Genomic DNA, 15,489 nt, shown 5'->3' on the forward strand with positions numbered 1-15,489 from the left:
ATCTAAGCGTTTCTTCGAGAATAGTACGTAGGCGGTTGGTACAAAGTAAGTTAGTCGCCAGAAGCCCAAGAAATGTTCCCCTTTTGAAAAAAAGGCATGTGGTAGCAAGATTACATTTTGCAAAAACGAATGCAGATTGGCCTGTTTCAAAATGGCGTAATATTTTGTGGTCTGATAAAAGCAAAATTGTTTTATTTGAGTCAAGTGGACGCAGGATGTATGTAAGGAGGCCACCTAAGTCTGCATACAAACCGCAATATACCATAAAAACTGTAAAACATGGCGGAGCAAAAATAAATATTTGGGGTTGTTTTTCTTATTATGGCGTAGGGCCAATTTTTAAGATTGATGATATTATGGACCAAGACATATACCTTCAAATATTACAAAAACCATGTTGCCTTATTCAGAAGAAGATATGCCCCTAAGATGAGTTTATATGCAGGATAACGATCCAAAGCATACCAGTCGGAGGGTAAAAAGTTGGTTCATCGAAAATAGGGTTGCAGTTATGGATTGGCCTGCACAGCCACCGGATCTCAATCCGATCGAAAACCTTTGGACGGATGTAAAAGAAGCAGTTTATAGTCAAAAAACAAAAAATCAGCAGGAGTTACGGCATGTTGTCCAGAATGCTTGGAACAACATTCCTTTAGAACGTTGTCAAAATTTGATTAACTCAATGCCAAATAGATGCAAAGCTGTGATAAAAAACCGGGGGCATGCGATTAAATATTATTTTTTTACTATTGTTTAATTAAATTTATCTCATTTTTTTGTTAATAAAATAAATTATTTGCAATATAACATTAAATAAATTAATACTACTATTAATATGTCCAACCCGTTTTTTATACTTAAGTTTAAAAAGGATATATTTAGACATAATATAGACCAATAGAATTTTTTGTTAGCTAAAGTTGTACTCTTATCCTATGCACTTCAGATTGCCTATTATAGTGGGCAGCAGATCCATACAGGCAACCAATTCCGCCACGTACATGTATATAATTAATTGTAATATATTCAATATAAATAAATATGTATATATATATAAATATATACACATATATAAGCGAAAATAAAATTTAAATAAATATCAACACGAATATTTTTTCTTTAATTACGATAAATAAAAACATTACGTTCTCTAACGTTGAATTCATAAAAACACGTTTACATTGTTTTCCATGTTATTAAAAATAAAATAAATCCATAACGTGACGTCTCTTTCTGATGATCTCCTTCTCTTCAAAATATAAGAAAATGCAAAATGCATTTTTTTAAATTTTGAAGAAAAGTAATACTTGTTAAAAAACTTCAGGATCCCGTTTGATAAACCTTGATATGTATACTTTTGTTTTATTATCTAGTAATACGATACAACTCAGTATGCTAGGTATATGAATTTTGGTATTATATACTTGTAAATCTATTTATACTTGTAAATACTATTCAACAAAATTTACATTTTATTAAATTATGAAGGGATGGACAGATGACGATGAGTACAGGTCGACAATGAATGCATAGTCCCCATAATGCAGTTTATGACTTATATGCGTTGCATGGTCAAGTATTTCTAATGCAATTTTGAGCAAAATTTTATTAGAAACAATAAAAATATAATTTACTAAATAAAAACATTCTAGGGATTTGCATTTAAATTATTTATAGTATTACTTAGTTTGTAAACAAAATAGAACACAAAAGTAAAAAAATGTTTTCAAAACCATTGGCATCAAAAATAATGACATCCGAAACCGTCGCAGATGCATCAGCTTAATGGTCAATGCATCGGCTAACAGATACCGATTATCCCTACTTTAAACCCTTTTTCACGAAATAAATCAACACTTTACAATATTTTTATATATATATATATATACGATTAACATAACTCGGGAATAAAAAATGTTAGCTGTCAAGCCTAATTTAACAAAATTATTTATCATGGCTATCCTGTTATCACGCAGTATAATTTTCTAACTATAGTTCATTATATATATTTACATTGAATAAATAAATCTCTGGCATCTATCTACAAATATGTATCTGCGTATCTAAATATCACGTCACCTTTGCTTTCTTTGCAACATCAATTCTAGTAATAAAAAAAAAAACGCCGTAAAATCAATAATACAAAGGGATTAAATCTTTTACCATTTTAAAACACACATACGACTTTTACCTTTGATCACCTTGTCGTTTTAGTTTATTATCAGGTAAATCCTTTAGATCTAAGAACAATAAAAAATAAATAAAAATAGTACTAAGACCTATACTAAAATTTGTATAAAAGTAAAGAATATATTAATAATGGATACAAAACAGTAAATTTTTAAACCTAGCCGTTTTAAAATCAAAAGCTCACCTTGTAGCCATCTAACCTGTGTAGCAGGACCGTACCTAAAAAAAGAGATAAAATATTAGGACTCACTAAAATTTTATAACGAAATCTAATATTTTAGAACTCCTTAATTTTAATTACCCTTTCTCATTTTTAGCAGCAATTCTAAATATAATTGCAGGCTTAGTAGAAAAGTCGACATGCGCATTTTTAAGAGTATCTGCTGTCACAGTACACGAAGAAATTGATCCACAATAAACGCGCACAAATGTTAATTGTGTTTGAGTGGCTTCTTTACCCCCTTTTTTATTATCAACAGCTAAGTACACTGCATACTCAAGAATTTTACCAGCACTATTTGTTGGAGGTTCCCATGACAAATGAGCTCCAATTTCATTCTATAGTTAATAAATCTTATAATTTTATTTTATTTAAGAAATTATTTAAATTATGCAGCAATAAATTTTGCTTGAAAAATCAATATACTAAGAAAAAGTTCATTTATAAAGTATCTGTTAAAAAAGAACTTGACTACCTTAGTAATTTTGATCGCACACGGTGCTCCAGGAAAACCTAAAAATATTCTAGTCTATGATATGACTATTACAGTAAATTATAAACAAATAGGATAAAACAAAACTTTAAATAAAAGAAACGATTGCATAGTAAAATGCACAAACCTGGAACACAAGTCTTAAATGCTGCTATATCACTATATGCACCTCTTCCACAAACATTTATTCCAGCAACTCTAAACTTAAAAGCGGTACCAGGTTTAAGTTCAACCTTACGCATCCCTTTATAATCGCCATCAGAGACTACATTATCTCCCTACAAACAAAAACAAAAAAAAAAACAAAAAAAACTTATGTATATATATAATTATATATAAATAAAAATATATATTATATAAAAAATTATATATTATAAAAAACATATTATATTAAAAAAATATAAATATAATTATGTATAAAAAACTATATATATAATCATAAATTCAACTAAGTAAACATAAATCAGTTTAATGGCTTTACATATAAATAAAATTTTTACATTATTATCGCCTTCTTCTACAGGGACATAGTAGTGAGAAACAACAATTGATGTATTAGTTGTCATAGCAACATCAAACCATGGGATTGGTTTATTTAGAGCCTGAAAATAAAAAAATTAAATTCATTAGATATGAAGAAAAGCTAAAAACAAAAAAATAATAATTTAAAAATTAAATTGAAGTTCATCTTTGAAAAATACCTTCTTTCCAGGAGGTACTAATACCGGGCTTACGGCTATTCCATCTGTGTTATGCGCATTTCCAACAAGTAATGGGTTAGTTGCAATAGGGGAAGATGTAGCAAGTGCTGCCAATGTTGAAAGAGGATCGCTGGAAATATCTGCTGCTGGAGCATTTTGTATGATATTAATATTTTCAGCATAAGATGCCAATTGTGCAAGAGTGGTTGCAGCAACAGACTCAATAGATGCATCTGCTTCAATTATTTCATTTTTTATTTCCGGTTTTTCTTCTATCATAGAAACATCAGTAATTTTTTCTAATATATTAGGTATTGCATTTTGTACTTTTTCATCAAAAAGTTCGTTTTCTTCATTTTTAGGGGTTTCTGTACTGAATATTGACTTTGAATCAATTTCTTCTTTATATACTAATTCCCTCTCTAAAAGTAAAGTTTTTGAAACTTCATTTTTAATTGTTTTTTCTAAAGTATCTTCAGCTAAAGAATTATGAGTACTGACTGAATCAGAGACAGATGTTTCAACGTGTAAAGCTTTTGTATTGTTAGACTCTTTATTATCATCTGAAGAAGTTACAAAATTATTATCAACTGAATTAACTTTTGGTAATTCAATATGTTTCGCAGTATTTAAACATAAATTATTTTCTTGAGCAGAAATATTCTCTGTATCAATAAGTTCAGTTGTCTCTGGAGAATTTGAATTAACTTGAAGTTTATTTATATTTGAAACTACTCCTAGATTTGAAAGAGCTGACGGAAGTTGTGGTCTAACAGATGGAGTTTGATTTAAAACACCTGAAAGATTCTTAGATATTCCTATACCAGATACAAGGGTACCCATAGGTGAAATATTAGAGGATTGAGTGGTAACAACAGCTTTTGAAGCATTTAAAAATGATGAAGTGTTTATAGATTTTATAGAATTTAAAGCTATTTTTTGTGGAAACTGCAATGAAATTAACTTTGAGGGACTTGCTGATACACTGATTGTAGGTTGGTTTGTTGCGTGAGCAACACTTACATCATTCATTACAGACAAAGCTGCAGTTTGTTTCCCTCCATTAGTAGCAGAATTTATAACTTTTTGAACCTGACTTTGTCCCTGTTGAACTTTCAACAGGGCAGCCATTTGTTGAGGTGTGACACTAACAGTAGTTCCTGCATTTGTTGCAGAAGTAGAATTTGGACCAATAGCACGAATAAATGTCACAGTTTGTGCAGGACCACCACTGCTGCTTGGAAGCTGAGCTCTTACAAGTGCATATTGAGTAGCAGCAGGTGAAGATGTCAATGATTTTATACTTAGATTTTTTGTGTCAACAGCCACTGAAACTTGTGATACTATTGAATTGCTAGTTACAAGTGGTTGGGTTATTTGTCCTGATTTACTTGGTGACACAATTTGCACAGTTTTTGTGATATTAGGAGTAAGATTTCCAGATATCTTTCCAGCAGTTAATTGATTAAGCGCTGCCAATGTTATATGCTGATTTTTCTGTCCACCTACTTGGATTGGCAGCTGTGTTAGTCCTTTTGAACTAGTTACTTTAACAAGACTATTAGGTTGAGGCATGGTTAGTTTTGGTCTTGCTGATAGTCCACTAGCAAGAAGAGTTTTAGAAAATGAAAGAGGTGAAGAAAGCTGAATAGAAGTTGCAGGTAATCTTACAACATGACCAGCACTTAAAGCATTTGGAAAATCAGGTGTTGTAGTAGCAGATTTTGTTGTACTCTGTATTGGAGTTGATGGAAGAGCTGGTGGATGAACTTCATATTTTTGAATCTGGATTATGTATGCATCGGCTGAAAATATGAAAAACAGCATAAGCTTTTTTTCAACCATCAAATTCCTAAGAAAAACAAATTCAGAAAGCACCTGTTGGAATTCCTCCCCAGCACACCTCAAGAGTAGTAGTCGTTGCTCTAACAAGTTGAACACGAGAAGGACCAGGAGGACGCTCTGACAAAATAGAATTAACCAGTATTAAAATAAAAATAAATAATGTAAGATAATATAGAAGACAGAGGGGGCTAAGAATTTCACAGTATGCACATAAAACAAAATAATAAAGCAAAATAATTTTTAAAAACTAAGTAGTTGCTACAAAATAATTATTAAACAATATTAAAATTAATAAACAACCTAATATAATTTTTATAGATTAACTTCTTTTTTTACTTATGTTAGTAATTAAGCAGTAGTAATCAAGTATCTAATGATTGTAATTGCTGTTATACTGAACAAAAAATTTCAAAATGATTTTGTACAAGTTTTTATGTATTATGATTTACACATGATAATTTACACTTGATATATATTTATACGTATATTTATACACGATTAGCAGAGAAAACAGAGAAAATTTTACAAAAAACATCAATAAGTGTTTAGCCATTTAAATTACACTTATAGTTTTTAACAAAATAGTCAATATAACTGAAAACTTTATTTTCAATAATAAAAAATAATCTATTAATCTAAAGTAATCATTAAATGTTCTTTTTATTTGTTAATACAAAATATTTTCAAGTAAAAAGTTAAAGCTTAGAACCTGAAGGAACTAATAAGAGCTGATCTTGTTCATTCTGATCTTTTAAAATTATTAATTATATACATACAATCATCAAAATCATTAATGTTCCTACCTTAACTCTTAATGTTTCATTAATGGTTCGATAAATGCAGTTGCAACTTAAATCAATAATTAATGCCATTATTCAAAAAAGGCAATAAATGCTTGCAGAGATAAACGATATATTTGCTCTAACATTTTAAAACCTTCTTCAAGAAATCATTATAATAAACTTAATTTAATTAAAGCTATCGCATGATCAAGACAATAATTTCATTAAAAAAATCTAGTTCTAGCCAATTACAATCTGAATACTTTAAATAACTCTTAATAACTTAACCAAAGAAGACATTTAAAACAAATAACAACATACCAGTTTCTAAATACCATAAGTCTTTACAACAAACCTAAAAAATAAAACTTGAAACTATATTGAAATTTTCAAACAAACAAAAAAGTGAAAGTTTTAAAATATAAGTTAAGTCTCACATTTTCAACTTGATTATTCCAAGCTTTACGATATCCATCTCTTCCACTCCAAATATACATTCGAGTATGTACCTTAACAAAAAACAATGTAAAATTAATATGACATTACTGCAATATTAAAGGTTGAGTAAAAGCAATAAAAAAACTCGTGAATTTCTTAGAACTTAGAAGATTAAAAAAATAACAGTATTTCACTTTTAAAATCTGCATACATTCACAGCAGAATGTCCTGCCCTTGGTTTTGGCATTTGTTCTTCAGATCCCTCAACATTAATTGCTTCCCAACGCAACTTTTCTATCACATAATAATGCAAAATAAAAATTACTTATAAATACTATGTATTATAAATAATTTAATGTTTTTCAAACTTACCGACATTAAGACAAGCAAGTGTATTAGTACATTTCCATTCTTTTTCACTACTTGATTTTCCATCATCAATAGCTACTGGTACCCAACCTCCAAAAATAAACATTCTAAAAAAATTTAAAAAAAAAAAATTGCTTTAGTAAATAAACCAATGTAGGTCTAGGATGTAGTCGACTTGTGTCAAGCCTCTCTAGAACAAGGAGTAATTCAAAAATTTATGAACCCCACTTTTTTTTTTAAATGTTAATTTATCTCCCCAAGGCCAAGGAGGCCACTCCAGTTGATGCTAATTTAGTTGTGGTTACAGCCCTATCTCAACTCTATAACTCTGAAACACAAACTTTGATGAACAAGGCCGCTGCGCAGAGAAGGTTGAGCGCAGTACTTCCAGGGACATGGTGGGGATTGAACTTGGAACTTCTCGCTAATGAGGCGAGCGCTCTACAACTAAACCACTACCGCATAAGTTAAAGCCTAAAAGATGGGTCCTTAAGTGAAAGTCACAACTTATAAAAGTAATAAACTTTAAGTGATTACCGTTTACCAATCATGACAGATGCATGCAAGCTTCTAGGAAGAGGCGCAATCCCATGTACTACAGGTTTTGACCAAAGCATCTTTTCTAAAAAACAAAAAACTTTTAAAATAAAAGTTAAAATGCAGGAGCATAGTTATATTTAGAAAAAAATGCTAATTTAATTAATTTGCAATATTTATAGACTTGACATAAACATTACATTTAGTATTTTTAAAAACTTAATAATAGTACTTGATGGTAGTTTAATATAATTAGTAACTGCTCTAACATGGTAAATAATAATCATTGGTTATTTGTTAAGCTGTTCAAAGAAATAGAAGGATGAACAGAAATTGAAACAGAAGAAAGAGAAAAAACTTTAACTATTTATTAGACAATGAACATTCAAGTATCTTTAAATATGAAATGAAAACTTATTTGAGTTTTTATATATACAAAAAACAAATATAAATATAAGATGTATTATAGTAATATTGAAAGATGGATAATAGGCATATAGTAAATATGCCCAAATAGCAAACAAAAATTGACAGTTGAACAAGTGTATCAATACTGTATATGATTTCTCACTAAAAATATATTGCTTAAATATTTAAGTTCAATTATTGTTCAGTAAATTATTCAAATAATATGTTTTTATTTTATCTGAAATACTCTTAGGTGCTTAATACACAGGAAGTGACATTTATAAATTTTTGGAAAAAAAAATCAGAAAAAATATATATCATTCACTGATAATAATAAAAACTTTCAGTTTAATTTGGTTTTAAAAATCGTTGACCTTTAAAAAATCTTTTAAATATTGATTTGTCAAAAACTAAGCATTTGTTTATTTCTAACCAAGTATAAAACTTATATAAGCATTATCTTTATATTTATAAAACTTATATAAGCATATTATAATAACATCCTATTAAAATTATGATTAACAGCTGTTAAAAAATGCGCATTTGAGCCCAAGCCACACTAGAATTAAATTGCTTTATTGGTGTTCTGTAAAAAAATTTCACTCACCCTTTTATTAAGACCACTTCCTTTATTAGATCATAACTAAAATCCCCGCTCCTCATCTTGTATTAATCACATGAGAGTATGAATACTATTTAAAATCTTAAAATAAAATTATACAAATTGATATAAAGTTCAATTTAAAAATTATTTTTTTAAATTGAAATTTTCTTTTTCTTAACACTATGAAAAATAAAGAAATTACTCCAAAATCATTTCATGCCTTGGAAAACAACTTAATTAAATCAGTTACCAATCCTGATGCTTATTAAGTTACAGGGACCTTTAACAAAGACATAACAGAAAGAAAAGAAACAGACACAAGAATAGATTTAAGTTGCATTACAAAATCTGGTTAGAAAAAGAACTACAAACAAGTGGTGAATGTTTTGAACCACATAAACTAGACAAAGCCCAAAACTCCATTTTGGCTTTTCTAAGTTCTACTCCTTATTTAAGTTTGACCTTTCATAAAAATTAAAGTAATGGATTTGTTTTTTTTACTACTTAATTGTGTTTTAGCAAGTATTTATGCTAAATATAAACATCTGATATTCTAACTTTGATCAGTTTTCTATGAAAGACCACCAGGTACATGATGAGAAAAACTAGACAAAAAAAAGTTTTTAGAGCATGAAGGACAGCAAAAGGATGCAACTTGGGTGAATGATGAGCTACATAAGAATTAAGTTTTAGTTGAACAAGATGCTAGCTCACTTGAGTAACAACCATAATAGTATTTGTAAAAAAGAGAAGGAGATGCAAAATTAAAACAAAGGGAGAGATACAAAGACCAAAAAGAGATTTATAGAGGTGGAATAGAAATAGGAGCATGATAATGGAAACAACAAAGTGAAAAAAAAAGAAAGAAAATGGAAATAACATAATAAAAAAAGACCACAAGCTGTAGGAGAGTTAAACTGAGAAACAAATTTAACAACGAAATCCAAAGAGATTAGGATTTTTAACGAGGGATTAACCTGTTACTCTAGGATGACATGAAGAGCACATTCACTTGATTCAAGAATTAGAGGAAAGATCATTGTGAATAATTCTTCCTTATCTTTTAGAGTTAATGAGATCAAACTCATGTGTAAAAGATGAAATGTTAGACTTATCTTTGTTAATGACACCATAATGATTTTCCAAAGTCTATAGAAACTTCTTAGATAAAAATTTGCTAATCTGAGAAAATTTTATAATCTCAGATTTACTAATCTGAGATAAATGGATCTTAGCATCAGACAATAATTATTTGAATCACTATCTTACAATGATAAAAGATCTTTATTCTTTAGACTGACATCATCAGTAAATGTATGTGTGTGTTTTATATTCATTTCTTTTCAAACTTTCCCAAAAAACCCAACATACATTAAAATGATGTTTAATTAAACCATATGATTTAACATATACAAATTTTGAATGGTTTCAAAATATTTTATATAATTTTAAATTAGTTTAATGTAATAAAAAAAAATTAATTGCTGAAAAGAATTTTTAGAAATATTGTAAAATTGCCTAAGTTCGGCACTTAATCTTTGAACATTTATTTATTATGCATAAATAAAAAATTTTCAATATTTTTTCCTGAAACATACAGAAAATTATATTGATAATTGATATTGTAAAAATAAAAAAATGAAAAATAAAAACTTGTACTCAATATTTTGTTTAAAATGAAAACATCTACTTTGACGGAACTTTCAATACCACCTCATAAGTTCGGCCACTATAAATAATAATAATGTCTTACAAACTTAACATCACAAATAATAAAAAAAAAATTTTAAATGTTGTTTTATTGTAAAATTATAATATAAATTCAGGCAATACTGGTATCTAAGGAGGACGTTGCACCGGGCTCGAAAAATCTTTTTTTTGGGGGCACCAAAGAAAACAAGAAGGAGCACATAAAAAAAGGTCTTTTTAAATATAAGTAGTATTATTTTTAATTTTTATTGTAACTAGTCAACTATTTTATTACTTTGGCCATTATCACATTTGCTATGTCACTGGTTAATAAAATTAAAAATATATTTTTCAATTAATTCAAAATGGTTTTTTCAATTAACAAAAAACACTAGTTTGCTTTAAATGAACTTTGTATGTTTATTGGAAATTCTTCCACATATCGTTGAACATAGTAGAACAACAAGATCCACACAACCAATCGCCACAAGATTCGCAATGCATCCATAATTGCCGTTGAGCTGTAATTTTATCACCAAACGAAATATCACAAGCTTAACATTTTTTAGACCTCAAAGAACCATCAGTTAATTTTGAAATTATGAACAAATTTTTTATTCAAATAAATATCATGGTGTATATCCATTTTTTAAATATCAAAATTTACTAGTAAATTTACAGGTAAAGTTACCAGTAAATTTTACATTTGCAACACTTAATAAGTGTCACAATAATACTGCTAATTGTCTCTGTTATTTATCCGTGAATGACCAAAGTTAGAGTATTTCAAAATTTCACTAATTTTTATAAAGAAAGTAGTTAATTTTCAAAGATTAATAATATTTTTTTTGTAAATATAATTAATTTAGTGATTCTTAATAATACTAAGATTAAATTTGATCATTTATTTAAATAATTTGCTTATTTTAGATTTTAATAGTATGCATTTTTTCAAATTGTTGTTTTGTTAAAGAATTATTTAACAGGTTGCATATAAACATTATTATTTTTTTATAGATTAATATTTATGAACTAATTACAAATATTATTTGAGTTTAGCATGTTTTTTTTATATTTTTTCTTAAACGACCAAAGTTACATGGTGGCCGAACTTAGGCGATTTTACGGTAGTTCAAAAAAATTGATTATCTGATGAGATACCTGATCACTAATATAATTTAAAAAAAAAGTTTGAAAAAAGCTTTGAAAAAGTACGCACACTTTTAAAAAAAAAATTTAAATCAAAAACTATTCTCCTTTTTTTTTAATTAATTATTTTTGAAACTGCTTTAAACAAAAATATTTATTTTTGAACGCAAACAATTAAACTTTTTTGTTTTAAGAACCAAAGAAAGTGATAAAACTTCACATACCAACATCAAGTATATATACATCTCCAAGACGACAACCACTCATTCCACCATAAATAAACAAACGTGGATGCTTTCCATTCTCAGCAGTGTGCAGCACACATGAATGGGACTCTCTAGCTGTAGGTGGTTGTCCATAGGTGCAAGGAACATCCCACTGCAAATTGTCTTGAGCGGTCAAATCAAGGGTATAAAGATCGTTTAAATATCTAAAATAAAAAAATGAAATTCTAAAAAAAAAAATGAAAACAGTCATAGAGATTTATCAACTAAAATAAGAAGACCTTGGAATATTACTGCGAGGATCTTCACTGTCATTTGCCAATCCACCAAAAAGAAAAATTTTCTTTCCAACTAATGTAAAGCTGTGCCCAAGACGTGGACAGGGAGAAATATTATTTTCTGGTGCTTTTGGATGTAAATGTTTCCATTCCCATCTACTTGCTTGTAGTTCATACAACTAACATAAAATTTTTGTTAGAAGTGTGATTTAAGTGTATAAACTAAAAAAATTGTGTGTATATATATTTTAGAATAGTTACTTTACAAATTCACTTTCAAATTCAAACAAGGCTTTAAACAACCAGGCTAAGTTTAACAAAAAGTTGAAAGATTAAAAATTGCAAACTATTGGTTGAAAAAGTTCAAAAGAAGGAGGAAATTCAAAAGCTTAGAAATTTTTTATTTAAGATAAATAACAATTTTTGAGCATATAAACAACCTGCGTTAATAGACTCATTTTAACTGAATGACAATTTACAGGTTGGAATTTTAGGCACAGAAAAGCAGCTTTGGTAATTTTATTTATAAAATAAAAATAAAAACCATATAATAATGCAATAAAGGCTCATAGGTTCCTGACTAAGTATCGAAAAATACTATATTGTTAGAAAAACCAGCCTAGATATAGCAAAATTATTTTAAGCAAGGACACATTACAAATTTATATAGGCAAAAGAAAAATTCAGGAGTAAGATAGAAATAGAGAATGGTAAAAACGACATATGATTGATAATTTTTTAAATAAAATGTATTAGTAACTATACAAACTATAATTCTTCCAGTTAATGTTTAATGTCAAGGCCAAATTGCCAAAACCAAGAGCATTTAGCTGTAGAAAACATAGCTTTTCTAAAATGAGCGTGTGATTAAAATTCAATATGCATGTCTTTCTTTTGACTTTTAACTAGCAACTTATAGAATAATCTTTTCTTATTTTATCTCTTAAATCGCTTCCTTTAACATGTTTTAAGTTATTTATGTTTTGGTTTTATGAATTGCTTTAGCTATATTGATTATGTATACTTTTTTAGTTGTTCTGTTCACTTTATTGTTGAGAGCTTTTGTTTCAAAATTGTTTAAAAGATTTAAAAAAATTTTAGATTTGACTCTTGTTAGCTATTTTTTTGCTGGATTTTACTGATAGGAAAACAATAATTTTTTCAAAAAAGTTTAATTAAAAATTAATGACATAAAAAAAGTTGCATTAAAATTTAATTTTGTCATTAATTGTACAAGTCATGAATAAATTTTTGCCCTGATTGAATATATTTCTTCCAACAAGGATTAATTAATGAAAAATGAACAGAATCTCTTGAAATTTCTAATTACAATCTTTATTAGTAATACTATGTTCTGAGTGAGTCAGAAAAATAAATCAAATTTTCAAATGCACCAAGTTGTCTCTCAAACTTTAAATTAAAAACAAAAACAAATATGTTAATATAAAAACAGCACTGTTTTCAAAATTTTTTAAAATTTTGAAAAGTGCTTGCTCAGAACACTCTAAATAAGACAGAAACACCATAAAAGATTTCAGCTCAGTAGCTTTATCCAATCAAAAGTTATCTTTGTTAAGAGATTACAAATGTAGTGAAAATTTAAAGGCAAGGAAAACCTTACAGAAAAAAAAAAAGAAATAACCCAAACAGTACAATACAATATTTAAAAATTTATTTGTATCTTATTTAACTATACCTTACAAATTAAAAAAAGAAAACTTTTATACAAACCTAGGTTTTTAATTCATATTTGAATAGCATACACAAAAAAAAATATGAATCTCTCTAAGAATAATCAGAAAAATACAAATAAATGTTTTTTTATAGATAATAAATGTAAACTTAAGTGGAGTTTACTTAATATCAAATAATTTAATAAGCATATATATTCAAGTTAATTAGACATTAATATAATTTTCATAACTATTGTAACGATTGTAAACATATTTAACTTAAATTAAAAAAATTAATTTTTTCAGCTGATTATAAAAATTATTTATCGGATTTGCTTAAGAATTGCGGAACATTACTTTTTTTGCGGAATATTATTCTGCAATCTTTTAATATTATTGTTCCGTTCCACCATCATTAAAAAAAACCCCTGAAGTATTTTGGAAACCCTTTAGAATATTTTTAAAATGGCGGATTTAGAAAAAAACAAGAGCAATCGTGCATCTTTTACTTTAATATATGCAGCTTTTACACAATTTAAATTAATAGCATTAGAACGACAAAATTTTATAAAATATATCTTTACCTCATTTGAATACCTTCCATATTCTACCATGCCACCAAAGACAAGCAGTCGAGTCCCATCGCATACGAAGCCGAATGCAGCACATCCAGGAGGGATATCTCCTTGTACTGCAGGAACAAACCATTGATTTGTAGCTAAAAATTTATGCTAAGCTTTTGTATAAACGTTAAATTTTTAAAACCTTGATGAAAATGCTTTTAAAAGTTATAAGCAAATACATTTTTAGAACGCACGTGATTTATCATTTTCAAAAATGAAAATATATATTGGCATCTTATGTCATACCAGTATTATACACATGAAGTTCTTCAACAATACCCTCATTTCCTCCCCCAAAGATAACTATCAAATCTCTTATTGATACTGCACGGTGACCGTGTCTGGGTCGCGGACTAGGTCCCGAAGGTTCTTTTACGCATTTCCATTTCATATTAGACAATGCCATGTTGTTTACATCGCTTATTGATTGATGTAAAAATGGCGGAATGATAAATTTTTCTTCAACGCATGCGCACATTGCTGCATTAAGTTCGCAGAACGCTTTTTTCTCGTTAATTAAAAGAAGGAAATAGTTGAAATTTTCAACTATTTCCGATTTTTGTTCAATTTAAAATAAACGTTATAAAATTTTATTTTCAACCAACAAATACAAACAATTTTTCTTAATTCCATAATTTCTCCAACTTTTCATTGTTCCAATTTTTTATAAACTCTGCTTGACTTGGCGTGTTTTGAAAGAGTTTAAAAAAATGGTCATTAATTTTGAACACCAAAGTGGTTTTTGATTAAATTTGAGATCTTAGTTAAGTACTTATCTTGCTAACGATGTTTATAAGTTGTTTTTTTTATTTTAGGTTTGTTTTTCCGAATCTAAAAACAGAGAGCTTTTTAGCTGTTGTTGTTGACATCTTTTCGTGATAATAAAATAAACGGAACTATTTTTTAGTTAAAATATATAGTTCACCTAATTTACAAAAAGCTTTAATTAGATATAAAAAATAAGGTGTAAATAATTTAGTATAAATAATTTGGTATAAATAAATAGGTATAAACAAATTGAATTATAGACAGGGCCGTCCGGAAGAGATTTTAATAGGGGGGGAGGGGGGAGTTACGTATCAGTTTTTTGCCGACTAAAGCCAATAAAATTTTTTTGTTGACTACCTATTCTAAAAAAAAAATTGTATTCCTAATGTCTATTTAATTTTTAACAGAGTTTTGCGCCACTGAGCCAAGGTAATAAACGTAGCAGTCTACGTAAATCACCCGCTCTTCGATTCCTTTATTGATGTTTGCAATCCATGG

At 28.0% G+C, this 15,489-nt stretch overlaps 1 protein-coding gene across 1 annotated transcript; it reads right to left on the reverse strand.

Moving 5' to 3' along the window:
• Positions 1-1,990: 1,990 nt before the first annotated feature.
• On the reverse strand, positions 1,991-14,675 carry LOC100204514 (host cell factor 2). The gene is made up of 18 exons (XM_065812891.1): positions 14,470-14,675; positions 14,185-14,318; positions 11,931-12,106; positions 11,650-11,855; positions 7,576-7,660; positions 7,042-7,145; positions 6,881-6,963; positions 6,669-6,740; positions 6,553-6,586; positions 5,483-5,566; positions 3,605-5,409; positions 3,404-3,505; positions 3,031-3,181; positions 2,886-2,923; positions 2,492-2,748; positions 2,375-2,409; positions 2,192-2,240; positions 1,991-2,104 (listed from the first exon to the last, which is right to left on the reverse strand). Exons 1-18 carry the CDS (start codon positions 14,627-14,629, stop codon positions 2,071-2,073), a joined length of 3,609 nt encoding a protein of 1,202 aa, XP_065668963.1. The 5' UTR covers positions 14,630-14,675; the 3' UTR covers positions 1,991-2,070.
• Between the last annotated feature and the right edge of the window lie 814 nt (positions 14,676-15,489).

Source organism: Hydra vulgaris, chromosome 12, assembly GCF_038396675.1.
Source record: "Hydra vulgaris chromosome 12, alternate assembly HydraT2T_AEP".
NCBI lineage: Eukaryota > Metazoa > Cnidaria > Hydrozoa > Anthoathecata > Hydridae > Hydra > Hydra vulgaris.

Bases quoted from the DNA above. Each gene is read 5' to 3' on its own strand.
- LOC100204514 (XM_065812891.1), bottom strand. From the start codon at position 14,629: ATGGCATTGTCTAATATGAAATGGAAATGCGTAAAAGAACCTTCGGGA. The intron at 6,587-6,668 runs GTGAGACTTAAC...TTTATTTTTTAG, and splicing joins GGAATAATCAAGTTGAAAAT to GTTTGTTGTAAAGACTTATG. The intron at 3,506-3,604 runs GTATTTTTCAAA...TTTTATTTTCAG, and splicing joins TAGTACCTCCTGGAAAGAAG to GCTCTAAATAAACCAATCCC.